Source organism: Diorhabda carinulata, chromosome 4 (assembly GCF_026250575.1).
Source record: "Diorhabda carinulata isolate Delta chromosome 4, icDioCari1.1, whole genome shotgun sequence".
Taxonomy (NCBI): domain Eukaryota; kingdom Metazoa; phylum Arthropoda; class Insecta; order Coleoptera; family Chrysomelidae; genus Diorhabda; species Diorhabda carinulata.
The window spans coordinates 10,003,855-10,028,056 of record NC_079463.1 but is presented as its reverse complement, the minus strand read 5'-3'; the positions used below and the strand labels follow the sequence as shown (position 1 = coordinate 10,028,056).

The window sequence follows — 24,202 nt, the reverse complement described above, 5'->3', positions numbered from 1 at the left end:
TTTGATTTTAAGAAAGTTATAAGGGGGTCGAGATCCCATCAGCTGATTGACCAGTATGACGTGTAATGTACGAATGAATAGTTGCCTACCCACAAAGAATAATGATCCGACAAATTAATTCAAATTAATACAAATTGTTTGAGAGAAAGAATAAAATAACACGCTTTTTTAAGGGGTATTTCTTTTTCTCATACGTACCCAAATCTGGTGAAAAATGTGGAAAATCCAATCTAACAATTTAAGATTGCGTCACGTGGTATTATGAGGATCTATATAAATAACTGGGAATCCAAATATGATAATATACGAGGGCGGTTCAAACGCTATAGATATAGATATGTTTTAAATGCCATCCGCAACGTATTGTCATACGTTTTTTAATGTAGGAAGGCATTTAAAGCACGAAAATCCTTCGGCGTTACGGAATCAATTCGGTAGTGAGTACCTGAGTAGGTCTACGGTATTTAAATGAGTCAAAGCATTCAAAAATGGCCGCGAAACCATCCAAGCCGCATGATCATTACATACAGCATTACACCGAACAACGTTTGCCGCGTAGAACTCATTTTGGAGGATCGATGTTTGAAAAATTTCGGCTAAATTCGACATAAGTATTAGTAGTGGAGAGTCCACAATCTACGAATACCCAAATTTCTAGCAAAAATTCTTATAGCTGGAATTTTCTCGTCATCTGCTGATACAAAACGAGGCGGAGGGTAACGGTTTTGTGAATCTTTACACTCCATAAAACCAGGTGTCGCCTAAAGAGTGTAGGAAGAAGTCCTCCTTCTAACCAGGTTCGCAGGAAAGATTGCTCACAAAACGTTCCATAAATGATGTATACTATTCTAACCTTCTGAGAGATACTAGAATACATCCCCTACAGTTCTAACTCATCACCCTGCTATTACCACACATTTGGACTACTGGAGAAGTCATCGGTGCTTAAACATTTATGTTGTCCGAGTTGCCCAAGGAATTTTACGATATCGGCATTAAAAAGTCCACAATTTGGACTACTGGAAGAAGCCATCGGTGCTTAAAAATTTATGTTGTCCGAGCTGCCCAAGAAATTTTACGATATCGGCATCAAAAAGCACACAATTTGGACTATTGGAAGAAGCCATCGGTGCTCAAAAATTTATGTAGTCCGAGCTGCCCAAGAAATTTTACGATATCGGCATCAAAAAGTCCACAATTTGGACTACTGGAAGAAGCCATCGGTGGTTAAAAATTTATGTTGTCCGAGCTGCCCAAGAAATTTTACGAAATCGGTATTAAAAAGCCCACAATTTGGACTACTGGAAGAAGCCATCGGTGGTTAAATAGTTTTGTTGTCTGAGTTTCCCAAGGAATTTTACGGTATAGGCATCAAAAAGCACACAATTTGGACTATTGGGAGAAGCCGTCGGTGCTTAAAAATTTATGTTGTCCGAGCTGCCCAAGAAATTTTACGATATCGGCATCAAAAAGCACACAATTTGGACTATTGGAAGAAGCCATCGGTGCTCAAAAATTTATGTAGTCCGAGCTGCCCAAGAAATTTTACGATATCGGCATCAAAAAGTCCACAATTTGGACTATTGGGAGAAGCCGTCGGTGCTTAAAAATTTATGTTGTCCGAGCTGCCCAAGAAATTTTACGATATCGGCATTAAAAAGTCCACAATTTGGACTACTGGAAGAAGCCATCGGTGGTTAAATAGTTTTGTTGTCCGAGTTTCCCAAGGAATTTTACGGTATAGGCATCAAAAAGCACACAATTTGGACTATTGGGAGAAGCCGTCGGTGCTTAAAAATTTATGTTGTCCGAGCTGCCCAAGAAATTTTACGATATCGGCATTAAAAAGCCCACAATTTGGACTACTGGAAGAAGCCATCGGTGCTTAAAAATTTATGTAGTCCGAGTTGCCCAATGAATTTTACGCTATCAGCATCAAAAAGCACACAATTGATAGTGTTTACCTGCATCTGGCGACCAGGATCAATATTTCCCGATTTGGGAGTCAGCTTAATTTCATCTTGATTATACATAGGTCGGACTATATGCAGAACGAAACTGACTGTTGATAAACCAAAATTAAACAGAGAGAAATCGGTTTGAATAACGCTACCATATTCCACAACGTTGAATTCTTCCGATATTTGAGTTGCCTGAGAAAATAAACTATTATTATATACAAGGTGATGAACATTTAAATACTATTCCTAAAATTGAGCAGGAGGCGATGATGGCGCATATGAACTAACCCTTCAATTTCATGTTGAAAATGATAAACTTACACATAATTGAGAAAAGGCTTTTTCGCAATTTACAGTGAAATAGTGGTCGTAATCAGTTCCAACAATTGCATCTAATTTTTGTTTCACGTGTAATTTGCAATACATTTCAATAACTTTTGGAGCGCATACTTCCGCATGGTAAACAACTGTTACAGATACTTCTTCTCCAATAAGAACGTCTCCTGTTTTAGGTATCATCGATATGAATTTATGATTATTTGGATAAAAGGTGAAACTAAAATAGAAAATCTCGTACAATTCTATTGATATTAAGATACTGTAAATAAAGTGTCTTACGAGAGATTGAAATGACAAGTATTTTTAAGGTTGAAATTTCCAGTAACGACTGTGTCGATTTGCGCGGTAGGCAAACATATTTCATTTTTATTTCCTATTTCTATAGATGGAACATCTACCAAACCTTTGATAATGAGCGAAATTGGTTTATCTTCTTGACCGTTTACGATAATTTTCCAAGTTTCATCAAGCTTCTTAAGTTTTTGGAAAGCTTTAAATCTCGCCGACATTATCACAACTTTTTCTATTAGTCCTATCATCGGCCCGATATCAACTTGACTGAAATCAGAAGACACATTTTTGGTAATATTATACATCTCTGAAATGTATCTATGTATGAATATATTAGAGTACAATGTATACTGCGATGCAATTGAATCCTTTCTTGCTTGCGATACTGGAAATCCCAGTTGGTCTAAACCCACACCTCTTAGAAAGTTGAAAATATACCTGTTAGTTCTGATATGTTTTTCCAAGTTTGGCCATTAAGGACAGTTTTTATTTGTTAAATCCGTCTCTGAACATTAAGAGTGATTTTTAGATATTTAGACTAGTTCTAGTACCCCAATACTGCCCTATACTTGACGATCGCCGTGTACATCCTCAAAAGGTTACAGCCCTAATAAATTCCTGGGTAGTTTCTTCACACCATCAGCGTTTTCGTGGCTTTAGGGGTTAAATCCTTTTTTGTTCCAGAGAAGTTTACTATCCAGTGTGAGTCTCATATATTTCCTCTCTGTTTTCCATTCAATTACTTGTCCGTCTAGTTTGATGGGCTTGAGATTGAGTTTTTCCTTCTTTCTTCTCTTATTCGAGTTGACATTCAGTCCCACGGATCGACAAAATTATATTAACCCATTCAACAACATAATATTGTATTTGAATAGTTTTTATAGGTGTATCAGCCTCAAATCGATCATTAAAATTTAAAAAACTAATATTTGTAGAATATTTTATTTAAAATTACCAATTAAAATAATTTCTTTATAAATATTTGCCCCTAATAAAATGTTATATTTTGTTATATGTGTCATTTTTTTATCTTGAACATCGATGTTTTTTTCAGATCCTTTATCAACCCTCGGGGATTTGGCTTTTTTTGTTTTTTCTTTCTTTTTCTTTTCCTTTAACTGCATTTTCGTTTCATCTAGAATAGCTTTCGTACCAAAACCGAATTTGACTATTCCCGTTGCATTTTTTTGTAAAGTTAATGAGTTTTTTTCTACGTTTAAAATATCAAAATATGTAGTATTTTTCGTCGGTTCGAACGTTGGTATAGAATTAATTTCTGACGGCGATAAATCGTCGGAAAACTTTTTAGCGCCTTTCACTTTTGAACCATTACTTTCCTTCGACTTTTTACTACCTTTAGATTTTCTACTAGCCTTATCTCCATCACCTGAAACGTAATCAGAAAATGAGTTACCTTAGCAAGTGCTTACTTCTATTATATAAATCAATTTGCATACTAAAAACACAGAAACTGAAAAAAGATGTACAGTACCAAGCATAGTGGCTTTGATTATAGCAACCCTAGATTAATATAAATTTAGGGGAGGCTGCCTATCGGAACTACTATGGTCAATAGTAGTCGATAAATCTAACCAAAGCAGAAAATGGAGTCTGCGGATACGTCAATGACCTGGGTGTGTCAATGAAGGTCTTAGGACAAACCCCTCAAAGATCAATTACCAGAAGGAACAAATACGTTCCAAAAACTCTCAATATGAACGGGGTCGAACTAGTCCTTAAGATCAAGACTGGCAGAAAGACAACACTTTCAAACTGTAAGCCGTAAGGCCCGAATTGCTTTGTACATTTGTTGCAGAATGGCGAAAGGGCTTGTAACTCAAAACGATGAACTGGATGTACAAATCCATTGTACGACCAATCATAAGATATGCAACTTTCATATGGCGGCCAAGAAAGAAAACCAAAATAGGCTTGCCCCCTTTGAAGACCCAGGAATCCAAGGAACAGAACATGAAGCCTGGTGACCTGGTTGGGCATCTCAATATTCTAAAGGAATGTAAGGTATCTATAGGTATGATCACGGACGCCAAGTCGTTCACACTATGCTTAATCGAAAACTAGAAAACCATAATAACAAGTCGATAGCAATAGACAAATGCAGAGATTCTATACTGATGAATTGAATATGGGAAACTAGGGACGGGAATATACGACCAAGAAACCAAGCTTCCTATCTCAAATGGTATCAGAACCTGCCATTTTCCAGGCGAAAATATGAATTAAATCAAAGCTAGTATGGAAATACACCTAATGTTTGAAGGTAAAAAAACTAGAAAAAAGGGAAGAAATCAGACATATGGTATGGTGAATGGAAAAAGCCCTTTCATTAAACAAAAAAGAGTTACTCATTAGTCACTGTCAATAGCTCAAAGTGTCGATTCGCGGCTTTTGCACACTGCCTCATCTAATCTAATCTACTTTGGCCGGGAAAACATCTAAAACGATCGTGCACGACTGTGCTTTTAATGATGAACTGAAAAGCGTTTTTGATACACAAATAAAGTTTTCATTTTTGGTTCACGTCTAAAGTAGCACAAACAGTATAATTGTTTACCTTTCGTATCATTCTTTTTTTTCTTCTGTTCTTTTTTTACAACAGGCACAGACTTAACAATCCCTTCAATTTCGAAAACTTTCTCAAAAACAAACGTTACCGGTGCTTCGCTCAAATTTTGTATCTTCAACAAATATTCCTCGATGGTTCTTGTTGTGGCTTTATTGAGTCTACATACGAGGAAATCTGGTGAAAATGTGACTTTGGTATCCACACCAACGCCTTGTAGTATCAACGGCAGGACCGTAGTTCCGGAAGTGATTTCAATATATTCTTCGAAGAATTCATTAGATTTCGGCGAGAATTTTAAAGGTAAATTCATATAACACTCGCCAGGTATTTTGGGATTTTTTATATACGAGACGCTAAAAGGCCCGACGGGGTTCAATAAGTTTGTTTTTATTTCGATCGTATCGTATTTGATATTTTGTATAATGACGTTTTTATTGTCGCTCATTCCTACCGCAACATTACCAAAATCGACCCTCTGTAGTTTTAAATTCGATATAAAATCCGGTCTAACGACGCGACAATACACGTTCATGTTTATCAATTCCTTTGGACGAACAAAAAAATCACTATTGTAGGTTACTACGCACGTTAATTCCGATGAAATAGTATAGGGTTTCATTGATCTCCAATAACACATTTCCGATGGGAAATAATCTTCGTACGTTACGTTAATTTCGGAATCCGAAATAATGATTTCAGGTTCGACTTCTTCTTCTTTCTTTTCTTCCACAGTCGACGAAGCTGCTTTCTTAGTTTTCTTTTTATCGACTTTCTTGCCTAGATGTAAATTACAATTTTATGAAAACTATTATAGAATGGAATGGAAAATAAACTTCCCCACATAATTAGAGAATGTTTTAACATATGTATGAAATTTGATTATCCCACATAGTGAATCGAGTCGAATCAGTGTCGATACAAGCATAGACAGCATCAAATTTTATCAATAAATAAAAATTTTTTACGTATTTGTCAAAATTTGGCAATTAGAGGGATTCGTAGGAAGTTGTATATCACATAGATAAAAAATAGTATCACGCAAGAAAGGTTAACAGATTTGACCATATAGAAGCCAAGTACTTTGATTTGAACAAATTTCTTGACAAATTCGTTCCTAGGACGAAATTTCGTCGGGATGCTAAAAGTACATTTTTGAAATTTTAACAGATTGGAACTCAAACAAAGCTTGAGTCTGCTAACATAATCAGCGACTATCAATCGGGCTTAAGTAAACATAGATCAGCTGGGGATCTCCTGGCCTATGTCATCAACTTATTGACTGAAGTTTGATTTAAAGAAATTTAGGGAATCCCGAGCAATCGCACTAGGCATATCGAAGGATTTCAACAGAGTCAGATATGCCAATCTTCGAAATAAGTTAAGATTGTTTGTCGATTGGAATAGCTCTCACAAAGATCGATCCATCCAAGTCACATAACTCAGACAGGTTTGAGGTTAACGCTGGTGTTCTCCAGGGATGCACCTTGTCATCTACTCTCTACTGTACATCAACCATTTAATCGACAAACTGTGAATCTGATATGAAGCTTTGTCGACGATAGCACACTGGTGTCGTCGTTTAAATCAGCTGCCCCAACAAACTCGAATAACATCCAATTTCGTAGGCAGGCACTAATTTCCACCATGAATATCAATCTTGAAAACATTCTGGAGTGGGTTGAGTTAAATGCAGCAAAGACCCAAGCTGCTGTTTCTACAAAGAAGACTGGTACTGCAGGATTTGATCCAAATATGACGTCCTGGCCAAATAAGCTAATGAAAACCTAGAGCCCTCTTGAACATTATACTCCGAAGCAGATTCTCAGGCTCAGATTAGTTTATCTTTGAAGTACTGCTCGCATATTTGGAACTCGGCTTCCAAGCATACCATGATGCTCGACTCAATACAGAAGAGTGCAATTCGACCCATGACTTGGACAGCTTAGAGCAGCAGAAGAAAGGTCGCTGACTTGACTCTATTTTACCGATATTCCGAGCTGTCCAACTCAATCCCATCTAGAACAGTATTTGTAAGATTGACTCGACATGCAGACGGGGCTCAAGAACATCAAGGTCGTTTGCAGGCTCTCAAAATTTATCGATTTATCGTGACTCCTTTCTTTGGAGAAGTGTTTCCGAACAGCACAACCTATAGGACCCATTAGAACTACTCAATGCAAAAGGATTCACCCCGTTGTGCTTGCTTTTTATTTATTAAAATAAAGTTTCTTCTTTTTTTAAATAAGTACTTACCTTTTTTATCTTTACCGCTTTTCTTCGGCTTCGTTTTTCCACCTTTCTTTGTTTTCTTTTTATCATTCTTTCGCATCTTCTTATGTTTGTTCGATTCTATTTCCTTCATCTTCATTTCGTATATTTCCGAATATTTAATTGACCTAGCAGTTTCTTGAACTATGTATTCAGGGATATTAGGAGTTGCAATGAGGAATATCTTCATGGTTTCTCCATTTTTTAATATTCCACAGGAAGGTTCGACCCGTATCTCTTTATTATCGCCTGTTATTTTGAACCATGCTTCGTATTTTTGTAATTTCATGTCTTTTTTTCTAAATAATTCACATTCTTGGTTAAATTCGAAACGCAATGCTCTAATATCGAAGGAAATAACCGAATAGGAACCGCATGGTGTATCTGGAAGTTCGATATGTTGGAAACTAACTTCCACTAACGGTTTCATAACTTCTACTTTAATCATTAATTGTGTTATATTACAATTATCTTCTTCCTCATATGAATCATTTTCTTCTTCGTTATCGTTATACATTGATATTTCAGTCATCCCTTCGGGGTTTAATATAATACTTTCTTCGTTGTTGAAATAAGTTTGCTTTATTAATCTCATACAATCAGAAATATCTTCTTTTAATACATCATCTATAGAGTTGTTCATTTCTTTTAATACAAATTGTATCGATTTACGTAGTTTTTTGGTATCAAAAAACGTATTTGGAGCTCTAGTATTATTTACAGTTTCTATACGAATAACAGAAGTTAAACAACGATCTTTAGTCTTCTTTTTATCGAAATTTTTTAATAAATCTTGATAATCAGGATGAACAAAAACCCTATAAGTTTGTTTACTTCCCGGAGTAATTTCTGTGAAACCGTAATTAGGTTCTATTGTAATCCAATGTGGTACATCCATAAATCCGTATATTTGCGGGATCAAACTATTATTTTTCACTTCAATATCAGTATATACAGATTCGAAAATTGTACATTTCCCAACATCTAATATCAAGCAATTTGACATGTAGTTAACGAAAGTGTTATCGACTGGATTTATACTTAATATATTTGATACAGTAATTACGGCATAAACTGTTGCTATAACTGGAGGTATTTCATTATAATTTTTTGTTAAAATACATACTTGAATATTTAATTTCAATAAAGATAATTCCTTATCAAAATAAATAGTATTCATTATATTTTTCCCTAATACAAGTCTTATTATGACAGTTCTAGTAGCCATAGGAGGTAGATATATGTTAATAACATCAGGTTTCACGTAATCCTTTATCGAAAAAGGAACTTTTATAGCAACCGCTTGAGTTGTTGAAGAAGAATTTTTAATATCCATTGGTAACTGGTATACGGAATTTATAGAACAAATCTCGTAATCAAGAACTTCCGGGAATACACTTATGAAAGGACCTGTTATATAAGCTTCAGTCACCACTTCGAAGTTTGCAAAGTTCTTGTTATTTTCATCGTAAGCTTCAACTAGATGTTTCTCGATGTAACTCCCATAATAATCCATGTTTTTCAGAAAAATACTGATGGCCTGAAATATGAAAAGTGTCTTATAATTTTGAAGTAAGAACATGTCGTGAGACTAGTTTCTATGAAGTGCTTAAGTATCTTTGTTTATTGACTGCACAGTAAATGTAAAATTCGAGGCTCGGGTTCCAGGGCCTAGCCAATAAAAACGGGATGTCGTCATTTTTTGATAATATTGTCATCCTCCCTTTTTTTTCTAGCCCTATCTATTGGGCGCACTTTGAATTGTCGTATCGAGGCACAAAATACCAGTGAACGCTACTACCTACCTCATCAAACAACATTTTTAAAAAACTATTATAAAAATGCTGAAACTTGAAACAAATGAAACAGAGACGAGATTTTGGTAATTATTTAGATTAGGTTGCTTACGTCAGATTTCCTTGAAATTTTAGTATGTTATACAGTTTTTTATGTTGAAAAAGAAGATATATACGAGGATATATTGAACAATTCTCAGCCTACTATAGAACCAAACAAAATTTCAATGTCAAAATATTGTCTCTAGAGCTTTCAAAAAAATGTTTGTTCTTGCTCTAAAAACCAGCCCTCGTTGGACAAAAACTTACGACCTTTTAAACATTTTTTCACTCGAGGAAAGCGATGATAGTCGGACGGAGCCAAATCTAGTGAATAAGGGAGGGTGTTTTAGTAATTCAAACCCTAAATCACGAATTTTTTGCATGGCAACATGAGATTTGTGTGCAGGGGCGTTGTCCTGCAGAAACAAAACACCTTTGGATAGCTTTCCGCCTCTTTTCTCTTTATTTTTTCCCGTAGAGTGGTCAGTAATGTCGAATAGTAATCTCCAGCTATTTTTCTACCCTTATCCAAAAAATCAATAATGATTACTTCATGGCAATCCCAAAAAACTGAAGCAAGAACTTTTCCAGCAGATTTTTGGACATGAAACTTCTTAGGTCTTGGAGAACCAGAGTGTCGCCATTCCATCGATTGTTGCTTTGTTTCTGGATCGTAGAAATGTACCTACCCAAGTCTCATCCATAGTAAAAATTTCGAAGAAGTCTACATCGATTTAAATCGAGCACCGATCGAACGCAATGCTTCTACCCTTGCACGCTTTTGGTCAACATTCAAAAATTTGGGGATCCATTTTGTTAACATTGACGTGAACTATAAGATGAACGCGTTCGTATGAAATATTCAGTGCTTCAAATATCTTCAATGGAAGGACATTGATTACCAAAAGTATTGAGCATATCTTCGTAAATCTGCTTACCTCTTAACCCTTTTAAATACAGGTACTTGATGATGACTCGATACTCTAATTTTTCCATTTTCACAATTTCGGTGGACATCTTTTTTCTTTTAATTTTTTGCCTAACTCTGGTCAAACTTTACACTGAATCTTCTAATAAGTTATTGTTCGTTGCTGTCGTTGTTATAATAACGTAATATTTTGTTTATACGTAGAACTGGTCTTGGTTAACTATCAATACACCCTCGTATATGTTGGGCGTGGAAAACATTATTTCACATAGCTTTTATGGAATGAACATTGGAAAATGTGCACTATCTTGAATAGTTGATATTTTGCAAATACTTGATGTTGAAGAGGAATAGGGGCAGGGATGGGGGTCTGTTAAAAATTTAGACATTCTCTTAACGACTACCCCCCGCCCCCAATCCTCTCCAACATTAAATATAATTAGTTTCGACTAATGTAATGACACAAATCAATTTCTAACAATTATCATTTATTTACACGTACCAATAATTATCAATTTCTATTGGAAACAATCCTGAATGTCTTTTAAGTAGAAATTCCCCAAAATACTGATGATAATGAGATCTAGTACTTCCAAAACGAGGTATTTTATCTCGCCAAAGTCGCTCAATATTTTGAGTATGAGCCTAACCTAACCTAATCCAATCTAACCTAACCTAACCCAGCTTAACCTAACCTAACCTATATAAATTTTTAACCTCGAAAAAGTAGGTGAAGGAATAATTTCCGCGTCCTATATATATCAAATTAATCAGCACAATTTTCTCAACAACATACTAAAATTTTAAGGAAATCGGGCATATGCAACCTAAACTAATTAAATACTGAGATTTTTGGTTCTGATTGATCCAAATAGGGCGAGCCCACTAAATCCCCAGCGACAGAGGAAGGTCAACAACTTCATAAATTGTTTTTAACGCGAACGATAGCGTCTGCGTGAACGCGTGCCTAGGGCTTTTCAATCCAGCTGTAATGAGAGAATGTCACTGTGTTGGTTTAATCGTTTTCATAGTAATGATTTGACGCTTGAAGATCGTTCGCGCTCAAGTCGTCTACCAGAACGAAACGTCGAGTAGGAGTGTGGAAGCAGCTTCCTGCGCTGCCGAAAGATGATACCCAACATTGAAAATAAGTGGTTAGACAAAGAACAAGTCTTATTATGTCTCTGGTGAAAATATGAACCTAAACAACAAGGAAATGCAAAACCACATACTGCGGAAGTTCGAAGAACCTAGTGGTATTGAACTCTTACCACATCCAGCCTGAATTACTTCCTCTTTATAGCATCAGATACCTATAACATTGAGATAGCCACTAGTCACAAGTGATTAATCGTATTAGACGCCTTTTTAAATAGAATAGTTTATTTGTGATACAGTCACAAAACGTATCTAAGCATGTCTTCGACCATCTTCTTCCAGGTGTTTCTATTCATTTAAACGTATTTTTATTAATGAAAACACTACTTTTTACTTATGTATAATAGAGGTACCGACTCATTTCTTCATAAAAAAACTTACATACCTTAGTTTCGAACGAATCCAATTTAATATAAGTACACGTAAAATGAAAATTTCCTAGAACGTTTTCGATAATTTCAGATGTGACATTCCGTATAACATCTTGATTTTCTAAGTCATCGTTCAATTCTAAAGTACTATCATTATTAGATACATTTGTTATTGCTTCGTCTTCAACGTCAAAAGTATCTTTTATTTTCTTTATATAAATATCACACGGTTCTCCACCGATATTTGAAAAAGTTAGACGTTTCATACATCTACTGGTTTGCCAAAAAGGAATTTTTCCGAAATAAATGTGATCAGAACTTATTTGTAGGTTAGCACGTTTCAGAATACATTGTACGCAGACGCAAAATTTCTGATAACTTTGTGTCCTGTCATCAAATGAGAGAAATATGAGTTCCGCGTCGATTTCTTCATATTTATAGGTTGGCGTAAATGTGAGGAGCATGGATATCGATGCTCCACCTACAACATATAAAAACAGATAAGACCACATTCCAGCAGTATAAAACGGAGATGATCCCGTATATTACATAGGAGCAACTAAGATAAGTTTGCAACTAAGTAGGAAACTACAAACCCTCTGGTCCAAACGGGATACCACACGTCGCGTTAAAAGGAACCTTCTCGGCCATGTGGAAGCAATAGAGACTGATGTTTCTACCAAAAGGAAAGAAGCCACCGGGGGAACCAAAATCCTACTGCCCCCTCTGCATGCTGGATACAGCCATCAAAATCTCTGAACTTCCATAAAAGGATAGCAGTAGTACAGCCCCACTAGTAGAAAATCGGAAAGGTCGCTTCACTATTAACGCCATTGGTGTTTTCGTCAGTACTGCAAAGGAGTCAGATGGAAGAGAGGACAAAAAAGTACTGTTTAGTGGTGACGCTTGACAAAAACGCCTTCAATACAGCGAGATGAGGCTTCTTTACGGAGGTTCTTCGCAAGATGGGCGTACCAAGATACCTACAGAAGATGGTAGTCAACTATTTCATAGAGAGGATATTACGATACAGAGAAAGGCCCCAAGGAGGTTAAAGTCACTGGAGAGGTACCTCAAGGCTTAGTTCTAGTTCCTCTCTTGTGGAATATTATGTATCAGGGTTATTACAGCTGATAAAACCGGAGGAGGCGAACCTCGTAGCATTTGCGGACGACGTGGCCGTAGTATCAACTTCTTTTTCGATACAGTTCTCGAAAAGATATTTAAGTAGATGGAGACAGTCGGCCTGAAACTAGCGAAGCTCAAAACAGAGGCTGTGCTTATTATCAGCAGGAAAAAAGTGGGAATGATGGAGCTGCACGTCGGGGAGCAGACAATCACATCACAATCGTTTATCCGGTACCTGGGAGTGATTATTCGTGCTAAGAAACAAGCAGAGCTCGTGAGTGAAAAAGCCTTTAGAGTGGAGAACATTTTATCTGGGCTTATACCGAGGTCCAAAATAGAGAAAAAGAACTTTGTTGTCGTCGGTGGTCACTTCTCTGATCACATACGGAATTGCCATCTGGTCCGCTTCGTTTTATCGGTTGAGTGTCCTGCCTATTCGTGTGGAAGAAAAACAATCCCATCACCGTCAGAGAAGATGTACTACACTGAACGAAGAGCAGCTTAGTTCTTTGGCAAACTTTATGGGATAGACCGACTTTTTCCGGGAGTGGACACTTAGATTAGCGGCCCGCACGGAAAGGTAAATACTACCTGACGCAGATGCTCCCAGAACACAGATGTTTCAGAGAATATCTTCTCAGATTCAAACATGAGGATTCTCCTGAGAGTCCAACCTGTGCAGGAAGAGACGAAAGAGTGGAGCACGTATTCTTCATATGCCCGAGCTACAGCATGCTTCGTCACACCTAGGAAGCTACAATAGGAGTAGTAGAGAAACCTGAGTATATGTTGAAGGCTATGTTATCGACGGAGACTGCTTGAACAGCATCGAGCACGTTCGCCGCTGAAGTATTGAGGAAACTTAGCTCCGAAGAAAAGAAAAAGGAGGAATGAGCAAAATTGAGACCGAAGAAGCAGCTGATGGAAGAGCTGCATAGCTGGATTCTTCCTCCGCTATGTAATGTCTAACGGCGATTCCGCAGAGAAATGAGAGTTCATTCATAGAGAAAGTTCTTTAGTAGGTATGAGAAATGTCTCGAATCCGACATACCAGGCACAACGCGAAGTCCTGAAGATACGTAACAGTATTTTTTACCCAAACTTCTATAATAAAAGACCATGTTTTAACAACTAATTGAGGGTTGTCTAACTTCATATACAACATGCATATGTATATTTCATTTACGGTGAAGTAATTGATACAAGGCACGCACTAGGACAGTGATTCGTTAAACCTGTTTGTCTTGTTTGATTCCTATATAAATGCCCCCGACGTCTCGAAAAACGCGAGGGTTTCTACCATCATTTTGTCATTGAACTACGTAGAGATTTTAACGAGTTTCGCGAAGTACTTTTGGTTTTAGATGGATTAAAGAAGTCACCGGAACCTGACAAGGAAATATGAAAATAGGTTTGAGACAAACTTCGTTAAATAGTTAAATAGAGTAATTTTGGATTTATTTGGAGCTCACCTACAAGCTTTTGAATTCCAATCAACGGCTTCAATTCAAATAACAGCGCGTCGTATTCGTTAGCAGTGATCATCTTTAAGAATCTAAATTTCCTTGGCATGAAACTATTATTGCGTATTTTGAAATATCTTTTGTAGACTTTTCCGATATCGTAGTTGTTGTATAATAGAGTTTGGGGATGACACGAAAAATTTCGATCTATAGGATAATTTTCTTCGGGAGATTGCTTAGCCATATGCTGATTTTCCATCATTTCGTCGAATTTTTCAAACTGTTCGTTCAATTCAGCTATTTGTTGCTCTTGTGACAATGTGAGTTCTAAGAAAGTGTCCATTTTTATATTAATCTCGATTAAAAAAAAGTTACAATACAGTACTACACTCACCTATGGGTATCGCGTCGTCTGGTTGACCTTTTTTACTTTTCTTACTTTTTTTTTCTTTCAATCCTTTCTTCTTCTTCTCATCTTTTTCCTTCTTTTTGACTTTTTTATTTTTTTTATCTTTTTTATCTACTTTTTTATCTACTTTTTTTTCTACTTTATCTGCTTTAGCTTCTTTCTTAGTTTTCTTCTTACCTTTATCGCGTTTTTCTTTTTTTGGAGATGCTATTTCATTGTCTTCAACAACTACCACTGGACTAGGTTCCTCGACGATGTTACTTTCAGTTTCCTGTTTATGAAGAGACATGGCTGTACCTACAACCACCATGTCTTCAATTATCCATTCATTTTTGGTAACTTTATAATCATAAGTTTTATTCAATCTTTCTAATATCTTCTTGTTTCTTCTCATTTCTTCTAAAATTGTTCTAGCAATATTTGCTATGTTTTCTCTTCTGGTTATATATCTGATACGTAACATTCTAGAATGTGACGCTATTTTCTCTTTAATATTTTTTTTATTCTCTTGTCTAACTTTATTGAAATCAATGTTGTATAATTTACAAAAATCTTTTGTTTCTTCATCTAATTCTTTCTCTCTGGCCCGTTTTATATCGTTAACGCTAAGAGCTGTTAATTTTTTAACGTCTTCTATTTTTGCTCTGTTGAAAAAAATTTACAAAATATCAAACAAAGAGAAGTGAAATTAAAATATGAAATTCCACTTACCTTATAATGGCTATTCCTTTTATTTGTTTCTGCATTATGTTTTCGTGTTCTTTATTTTTAAGATAAATTTCGAATTTTTTTATAAACGCGTACATCTTCTTGGAATTCGAAGTTAGTGGAAAATATTTCTTACATGTTTCAACTTCTTCAGAAGGTAGGTCAATAAAATCATCCTGGGAGTACTGAGTCTCCGCATTTTTCTTGATTATATTTCTCTTTTTTTCCATATAATCTTCATATTCTTGGGAAGATATAAATTCGTCGATGAATTGAATTAAATAATCTAATTTAATTTTTTCGTCTTCCGTCCAAATACCAATAGGCTTGTTCGAATCTTTCCAATTTTCATTATGTTCCATTGAATTGTCATACATTTTGATTGATATTACTGTGACATTTGTTAACACTAACACAAAACACTAATAGATTATATAGACCGGAAAGTTCAGCGCTTGTTGATTTTTATTGGTCGATTCCCAGAGAAACCAAGATAAGAGCAATCAAAAATTTGAATGCTACTTACCTATCAGGAGGTGGTACCAGTTTAAATATAACTGGACGATTTAGTTTGTTGATTATGGTAAAATTCTCGTATATGACGGTATTAACTACGGTGGGAGGAAAAACAATCCTAGGCGGCTTCATTTCTACGTCTGTTAGAGTGTGTTGTCCTTTTGGGAAAGAATTTCCTGAAAAAATAATTACAATTTTCATGTAATCGAAAATTCGTACATGTCTCATCTCAAAAAAAGGTAAAACAAAATCGGTTAGTGCTCAGAGGGATAATAATTTTTCAAAAAAATCGATTGAAACTAGATACTAGCTCATAAAAAGTACTTGCATCAACAAACCAGCAGTTAAAAACAAAAAAAAAATAATCGTTAATACCAAAAATGACAATAGCTTTGAATTTAGAGACCAAATGAGATGACAGTTGATTTATTAAGAAAAGCCTCATGTAAGTTATTTTCCAAGTTTAAGAAATGAGGGGCTACTGAAGCTGATACAACCTTGTCGGATTTGTGGACGACGTGGCCGGAGTAATTCTAGCAAAGCACCTAGGAGAGATCAAATTTACTTTCGATACAGTCCTTGAAAAGATCTCTAGGTGGATGGACACAATCAGTCTGAAACCAGCGGAGTACAAAACACAAATTATGCTTATTACCAGCAGGAAGAAAGTGGAGACGATGAAGCTACAAGTCGGGAAGCAGAGGATCAGATGCCAACCATTTATTCGATTCCTGGGAGTGATGATTGATGACAGAGTCAATTTCAAGAAACAAGCAGAGCTCTTGAGCGAAAAAGCCTCTGGAGTTAGGAACATCTTATCTCGTTTATAACGGTGATTACTACAGTGAGAGGAAAAACAATTCTGGGCAGTTTCATTTCTACGTCTGCTGGAGAATTTCCTAAGGAAATCATGGTAATTTCAATCTTTCGAAAATAAGAACATATCGCGGCATAAAAAGTAAAACTAAATCTGTTAGTGTTCAGAGGGATCGTAATTTTTCAACTAAATCGATACTAGTTCATAAAAAAGAAATTGCATCAACAAACTAGCAGTTTTTTGGTTTCTATAATCATTTGAATTACACATTTTAGTAGCTATGTGAATGTCACAGTATAGAGTCAACAGAGCATCTAATCTGCAAAAGCCCTGCACAAGAAGTGGTTCTCATTTAGAAGGAGTCCACGAATTTTCAATTCAGAACAATTAGATGTGAAATCTTGTACAAAATATTGTGTATGTGTAGGTACAGAAAACCTCTCTATCTACAATCTATGACTCGATAAATTCTGGTTCCACCCGGATAACTTATGTTGCGATTTCCTAAATAATTCCATCAGTAACTTACCTTGGAGATTAATGGAAAGAGTTAATGGTACTATGAACGTCTGATTGGGATGGTGATTTTCCACAAAATCACACCTCCAATATATCTGGGCGGTTAATTTCCTAAAGTAAACTGACTCGTTGTTCGGGGGCGAGAAAACACATTTAAAATATTTGGATTGTTGACCTGGTATGGTAGCTACCTTGGGAAATATGTTGAAAATTGGATCATCTAAAAGAAAAGATTAAAACTTATTTAAATATATAATTGATAAAGCAGATGAACTTAAGTCAAGCTGAAGATATATATAGAGCATGATTAGCACTGTTGACACCACATAAAAGGATAGTACATACAGATAAAAGGAGCTTACTTGATCCTTAAGAAGATTAGCAGAATTAGAGCATTCCATTCGATAGTTTTCAGTAACTACGAGGGATTAAGTGCTTGAAGCTTTATTAAAAAAACTGGAAAATAGCGGAAAAATTTGACTATCCCGTAGTTTTGAAATAACCTCAATAGAAGCTTTTAAATTTATTTTAAATATATTTAGAATGCTTGATTTAATTCCTCGACTACACCAACAGTTAAAGAAAAACGAAAATATTACTAGAAAATTACCTTCTATCCAATTGACTGTTATGTTATGCTTCATATCGTTTGTAATATTGAAATTCTTGAATGAATAAAATAAATTTTGTTGACTAGTATCAGAAGAATTTTGTTGGATGTCATAATCGGGTTCTAAAATTTTCTCCTCGACTTGTACTATTTTCCCCATATCGATATAACGAGGAGTTAAATAAACTGGAGAATTTTTCTTATAGATGGAAGTTTCGATAAAATTTTTGAAATATCCGTCGTAGAGGATGGTTTCTTCAAATACAAAAGGGTAGTGGATATAAGATAACTTGTTTGGATCAAGTTGTTCTTCACCGTATATTCCAGTAACATTTACTACTATTGGTTCCTGCGTAATAATATTAAAGTTTTAATACTAATTTTACTATCAAAATTTCTTGGTAAGGAGGCAGGAATAATGACCATCAATAATCATACTCAATTGAATACCATCGACCATATTAAACAAAAGAACTAAGCTCACGGGTTGAAACGTGCTGGAATTTTAAAAATTCCAGTTCAGTTCCCACTTTGGAGATATTATCAAGAGATCGGTGAGTATAGGGTGGTTATTCGTTCATTGGTAAGAAGTGATCCGATTTCGTGGCTTCAATCTGTTTACTCCATGCAACGAAAATAAAAACTATCAAGAACACTAACACAATCACTGCTGGTCTTGAGCTAATTGGCGAGCCAGCCGCCTGACTTTGTAATTATAAGGGACCTATTGGCGGGTTGTGGGTTTTTGGGACGTGTGGGTAGTAAATTATTGGCGGAAGGGGTGATAATTTGTGGGTTTTGGCTCCTCGGGGGGTTTTAGAGGAAATGTTATTATTGGCCGAAGTGTTATTGGATTGGAGTTCACCAGTTAGCTCAAAACCAGCAGTGATTGTATTAGTGTTCTCGCTCGTTGGTAAGCATATTATTTTAATTTCTGTATTTCAGTTTACTATTTCCTCGATGAAAGTTAAAATAGTAGGCACATTGAAGCCTTGGATTCAACTAAAAAAAGGGGTGATTCGTTGCCGGGTATGGGCAGATAGAGACCACGGAATCGAATCACTTCTAACCTTTTTCTTAGTGTGCAGTATCAAGACCCCTTGACGTTGGTGATCAGCATGACAAAACTCTCTCTATCTTGAGCTAGACTAAATAACTGTCCTGCTTCTCTTATCCCAGTCTATTCTCTAATATTCCCTTGTTTCCTTCCAATTCCTCTACGACCGTCAGCTTTACCCATCATAATCAACTGGAGGATACTAAACTAAACTTCTAACCATTGACGAATAACCACCCGTCCTTTGATACTGGCTTCAAAAAACATTTATTTCCACGTTAAAATAAAAGTTTTGTTTTCAACTAGTCAGCCATGATTATCCCACAGTCGCATCCCGCGCGTTTCGTACGACACATTTTTCTGTCTGTCCAACCGTTTTCCTGGATAGCTCTGTCGTTTTTGGTCAGTTCAATCGCTCCTTTCTAGGTCCTTGAGGGTTTTCCTTGTCTTTTTCTCTTCTGTGGTTGATACATCAATGCTTTCTTCGGCCACCTGTTTTGCTTCATCCCCATCACATGTCCGTAAAAGAGTAGTTGTATAATCTGCAATTTTCTTTGAAGTCGGGTATACACGACCTGTTCTTCGTCGTATATTTTCACTTCGTATATGCTCTGCTCTGGATATCCTGCCTATATTGTTTTCTTTTGTCTATCCGTTAGTTGCCAGCACTCGCATCCATACGTTAAAACGGTTGTACTATGACTTTGTATATTGTGATTTTTGTATTTAGGTTAATATTTTCTAACCAAAGCAATGAGTTCAGAATTTGTGTAGTTTTTTCCCGTGTTGTACTCTATTTCTTTTATCTTCTTTTGTAGTTCTATCTTCCGAAATTATGCTTCCTAGGTATTTGAATTTTGTACATCGTCTACTCTATTTATTTGCAATTTGGGGCCGCCTTGTGTACTTCCTACCGGCAGATACTCTGTTTTTGAGATATTCATATCATTCTTAGAATAGAGTTGTTAGGCACTAATCCTGTATCTCAATTCCCATTCTCGTAATTTTAGTTCTAGCACTCATTTTACTACATCTTTTAACTTGTATATGTTCTGAATAGCTTAAACATAAACATAGCTAAGGTCAGATTTCGTCAATATATCAAACAGCGTTTGCAACGATACCGTCTCATAGGCCTTTTCGAGATTGACAAATACGAGGTGAGTGATCATTCCCGGCTTTACGTTTCTCTAGGATCTGCTATAAAATGTTTAGCGTCTCCATTCAACAGGCACTTATTGAATAATTTCATGTAATATTTTCATGTTTCACCAACTCAATGGGTATGTTTTAGGGTCCTGCTGCCTTTATATTTTACTATTTTATTATTTTACTTCTTATTATAAATTTGAATATCATTATACCGTAACCCAAATTGCGTTCTAATCCATTCACTTATGTCTATTAAGCTGGAATTATTTTGTTGTTTTTCTTCCTTTCTTATGTTTTTCATTTCTTTCCCCATTCTTTATGTGAATTAAGGTATATACTATAGGGTTTCTTTTTCTTTTGTACCAGCTCGTTTATTGTTTTTGTATACCATTCCATATTTTTTGAATCAGTACAACTGCATTGCCCTCGAATTTTTTGTTTCCATTCTATTCCATTTTGTAATTTATTATCCAGCCCGTAGTTTATAAAGGAATTGAGTTAATTCTTGTTTCAAGCTGTCCAGATTATAATTACTTTCATTTACTTTTCTTTGTCTCATTACTCCACCTTAACGTGGTCAATTGGAATCAAAATGGCTTGTACTTCAAATTTCCCACACCGTACCCATCGCGGATTAAACAGAGACCGCCGTATCATCCGGGGAAAAGCGGATATAAAAACCAACAGTTGAAGAATAAAATATCTAGCAACGAAGAAAAATTTTTAACTCACGTAATAATGTTTCTGTCTGTAACCTAACCCAAATAGTTACAAGATGTATTATGGATCCCAATTTTGCTTTGTATTTGACCTACGTTTTATCAGTAGTTACGTTTAGATTCACCCTTAATATTGGTGTGTAATGACACACATTGGTGCAAAATCTGTGATCGTCTGAAAGGAGTCTTTTATATCTCTAAAAGGTATCAACGAAAAGGTGAATATTCGTAAATCAATGTGTAAAGTCCAGGTCGTTTGGGTGCCTTGGCACTAAGGCAATGAGGAAGTGAAGTCGCTCACCAGATTGGGTCCAGAACATTTTCTTAGTGTAGCCTATAACATCTTTTAATGGTCTGCTTGCAAGGGAGGCTCTAAGAAAATGGATAGACACCTGGCATGAGACAAATTAATACCTCTATCACTGCTCCACTTGAATTGGCCTGAAATTCGATTGGTGACAAGGCACGGTCATCAAAGATGCCATTTTCACAATATAGGTATCACGAATGCAGCTAGTACATGGAGGAGACAAAAAATTGCAGATCAGTTCAAGCCTAATTACCTGATCAGATTTCCAAAAAACATCGGTGTAAACTAATAGTTTGTATGGATAGAATAATACTCACATTACCCAAAATTAGGCAATACAGTTTTTGAGAATAGATTCCGAATTCTTTAGGATTGAAGAACACCTTGATGTACATTTCTTTGTTAATAACTCCTTTGAGTGGTGTAACCGTGAATAACTTTTGTTTTGTATCGATGTCGAACATAAATTCTGCAGGTATATTCGTGGCATTTTTAAGTGCAAAAATTTGTTTCCCTCTTCTATTTTTAGGAGTTTGATGAAAATATATATGTCTTTCTGATGCTGTTACGATTGGTCCTAAAAATTTTGAGATATATTTCAATAGAATGGCAGGTTAGAGGTTACTCTAGCAAAAATTATTATTGCTTCATTTGTAAGTCCTTCTCAAAAAATATCTTATGGAAAAATTAATTTTTATTAATCATTCATCAAACAACTGCTATAATAACATATTTTCATCAGGATCATATATAAATCTGTGGTCTAAAAACATTTCGATCATAATGTAAAATAGAGATCAAACTAAAGCATGGAGAGACCTTACAATATCAAAATGAAAATCAGAAAGCTTCATAATCCCAATATAAGACAAGTACAGTTAACCTGTAAGAGATATAAAAAGATTAAATGAAAATGAAATTAGCAAATGAAAAAAAAGATATAGAAGACAGCAAGCATGCAAGACAATATGAAACAGAAGGAATAGGTGACAGATGAAATCCTTGGCATGATGGAAGAAAGAAGGAAGTTCAAAAACAAAGATAAAATAAAATACCAAGAAAATCATTTGAAGAAAAATAAGAGCAGCAAAGGAAAACTAACTGTCGAGGAAATGCAACGAAATCGAACAATGTGAAAGAAATTACGACTACCATAACATGCATAAGATTAACTAAAAAAAAACAAATGGTCTACAATTAGGTTTGTTCGACGCCCATGAAAACCTAATATTCGAAAGCTCAGAGCTTATAAAGATGTGGAAGACTTACACAGAACAACTTTTTGATGATGAACGTACAAGTAATATACAAACGACGATGATCTCTCTGAGTTCTCGATTCTAAGATCCGAGGTAGAGGCAGCCATACGGTCCTTAAAGTTGACAAAAAACCTTAATGACTATACCTAAAAATCCAGATACTTTGAACAATACTCCCTAATGAGCTTGATAAATCAAACAACGAAAGTTTTTACCAAAATTATACTAAATAGGATATACGCGCAATGTAAGACAAACATCTCTGAAAGACAGTTTGGTTTTCGTAGCGCACTAGGTACAAGGGAAGTCATCTTTAGCCTACAGGTTCTCATCCAGAAACGAAGGGATACGAACAGAGACGTACAACTGTGTTTTATTGATTTCTCTCAGGCTTTCAATAACGTAAAACACGAAAAAATTATCGAGGTTCTTAGAAACACTGGAATTGACGGGAACTATATACTTATTATCGCTCATATATACTGAAGTCAAACTGCAAAAATAAAAGAAGGTAATTCGCTCAACGGAGAAATTGCTATCAAGAAGAGAGTACAACAACCCCGAAGAAATATTTAGGAAATCACAGGAAGATGGCATCAAAATCAACGTCATTAGAAATGGCGACGACACAATAATTATAACAAATAGGAATGAAAAGCTAGAAAATGATGTGCAAAAAATATAAGGACCAAGAGAAGAATATGGACTTTGCTTGAATATCTCAAAAGCAAAATATTAAGAAATAGATCGCGTTGAAATGTGCACATACCTCGGAACCACAGTAAACGCGAAATGGGACCAGGCATTTCCGATGCCTGGTCCCATCATCTTCACGGATAGAAAGAACTCGAGCTGAGTTTAACAACATGCAGAAATTATATACAGCAAAGACATTTCTTTGTCTGGTCAAGTGCTACATATTTTCTGTTTTATTCTATGGCGTTGACTTGGACCACAACCGAAGCTACTTTAAAAAGATTGGATTCTTTCGAAACGTGAATATATCGGCGTATTTTGGAAATATCCTGGACGGAGCACATCACCAGCAAGTTATGCAGAGACTAGGGAAAGAAAAGTAAGTCGTCTATACAGTAAAACAACGAAAACTAGAGTATTTTTGCCGCATAATAAGACAAGGGGTTGCACAACCTTCTCCAGTGGTTTGGAGTATTATCTGTTGATTTGTTATGGCTATGAAAGAAGAAGAAACGTGAAGAATATGTTTTAATTGAAATAATTTGATATTATACGATAAAATATAATAAAAAAAGACGAATTACGGATAAAATACCTGTAGATTCGCCGGTTGCTGTAATAGTTATTTTTATTCTACCAATATCGCATTCAAATGTTTGTACATTCCTTACAAATGGTACTTTCGGACGATAAAAACATTCTAGTTTCAATTTTTTAGCGCCCTTTTCGATCACACCGTTCTTAGGATTGATCCAAAATTCGTAATCTTGATATAAAGTAATAGCTCTTTTGATTTTGAACCGGGTTACTCCTTGTTGATTGTTATTTAGATCGATATCTATAGTTTTAGAAGTTTCGTGAAAAAAAGGAGTTTTTTCAAAATGTATTGATATATTTTTGGCCGCTTCGTAAGCAATATGGCTCGTACAAGGGTGAGGAGTTGATTTTTCCGTACAAGTACATTTCGGATTCATGTCAAAATGACAATTAAAAGCTTCATATTGATCTTGTTACTAAGTGATATCTTGTAATTGATATCACAACAAATTTTTCGTTATTAACGTAATTTTTTTTCTTATTCACTTCTAGTGTGATCAA

General features: G+C 35.6%; 2 protein-coding genes across 2 annotated transcripts; both read right to left on the bottom strand.

The window, feature by feature from the left end:
- Positions 1-1,862: 1,862 nt before the first annotated feature.
- LOC130892333 (uncharacterized) lies at positions 1,863-15,826 on the bottom strand. The gene is made up of 10 exons (XM_057797714.1): positions 15,453-15,826; positions 14,727-15,385; positions 14,342-14,659; positions 11,756-12,222; positions 7,432-8,986; positions 5,167-5,955; positions 3,541-3,978; positions 2,580-2,976; positions 2,283-2,517; positions 1,863-2,153 (listed from the first exon to the last, which is right to left on the bottom strand). The coding sequence occupies exons 1-10, from the start codon at positions 15,824-15,826 to the stop codon at positions 1,863-1,865; spliced, it is 5,523 nt and encodes a 1,840-aa protein (XP_057653697.1).
- Positions 15,684-24,078, bottom strand: LOC130892332 (cilia- and flagella-associated protein 65-like). Its single transcript, XM_057797713.1, has 5 exons — positions 23,700-24,078; positions 21,467-21,726; positions 17,912-18,260; positions 17,312-17,521; positions 15,684-16,141 (listed from the first exon to the last, which is right to left on the bottom strand). Exons 1-5 carry the CDS (start codon positions 24,076-24,078, stop codon positions 15,972-15,974), a joined length of 1,368 nt encoding a protein of 455 aa, XP_057653696.1. The 3' UTR covers positions 15,684-15,971.
- Between the last annotated feature and the right edge of the window lie 124 nt (positions 24,079-24,202).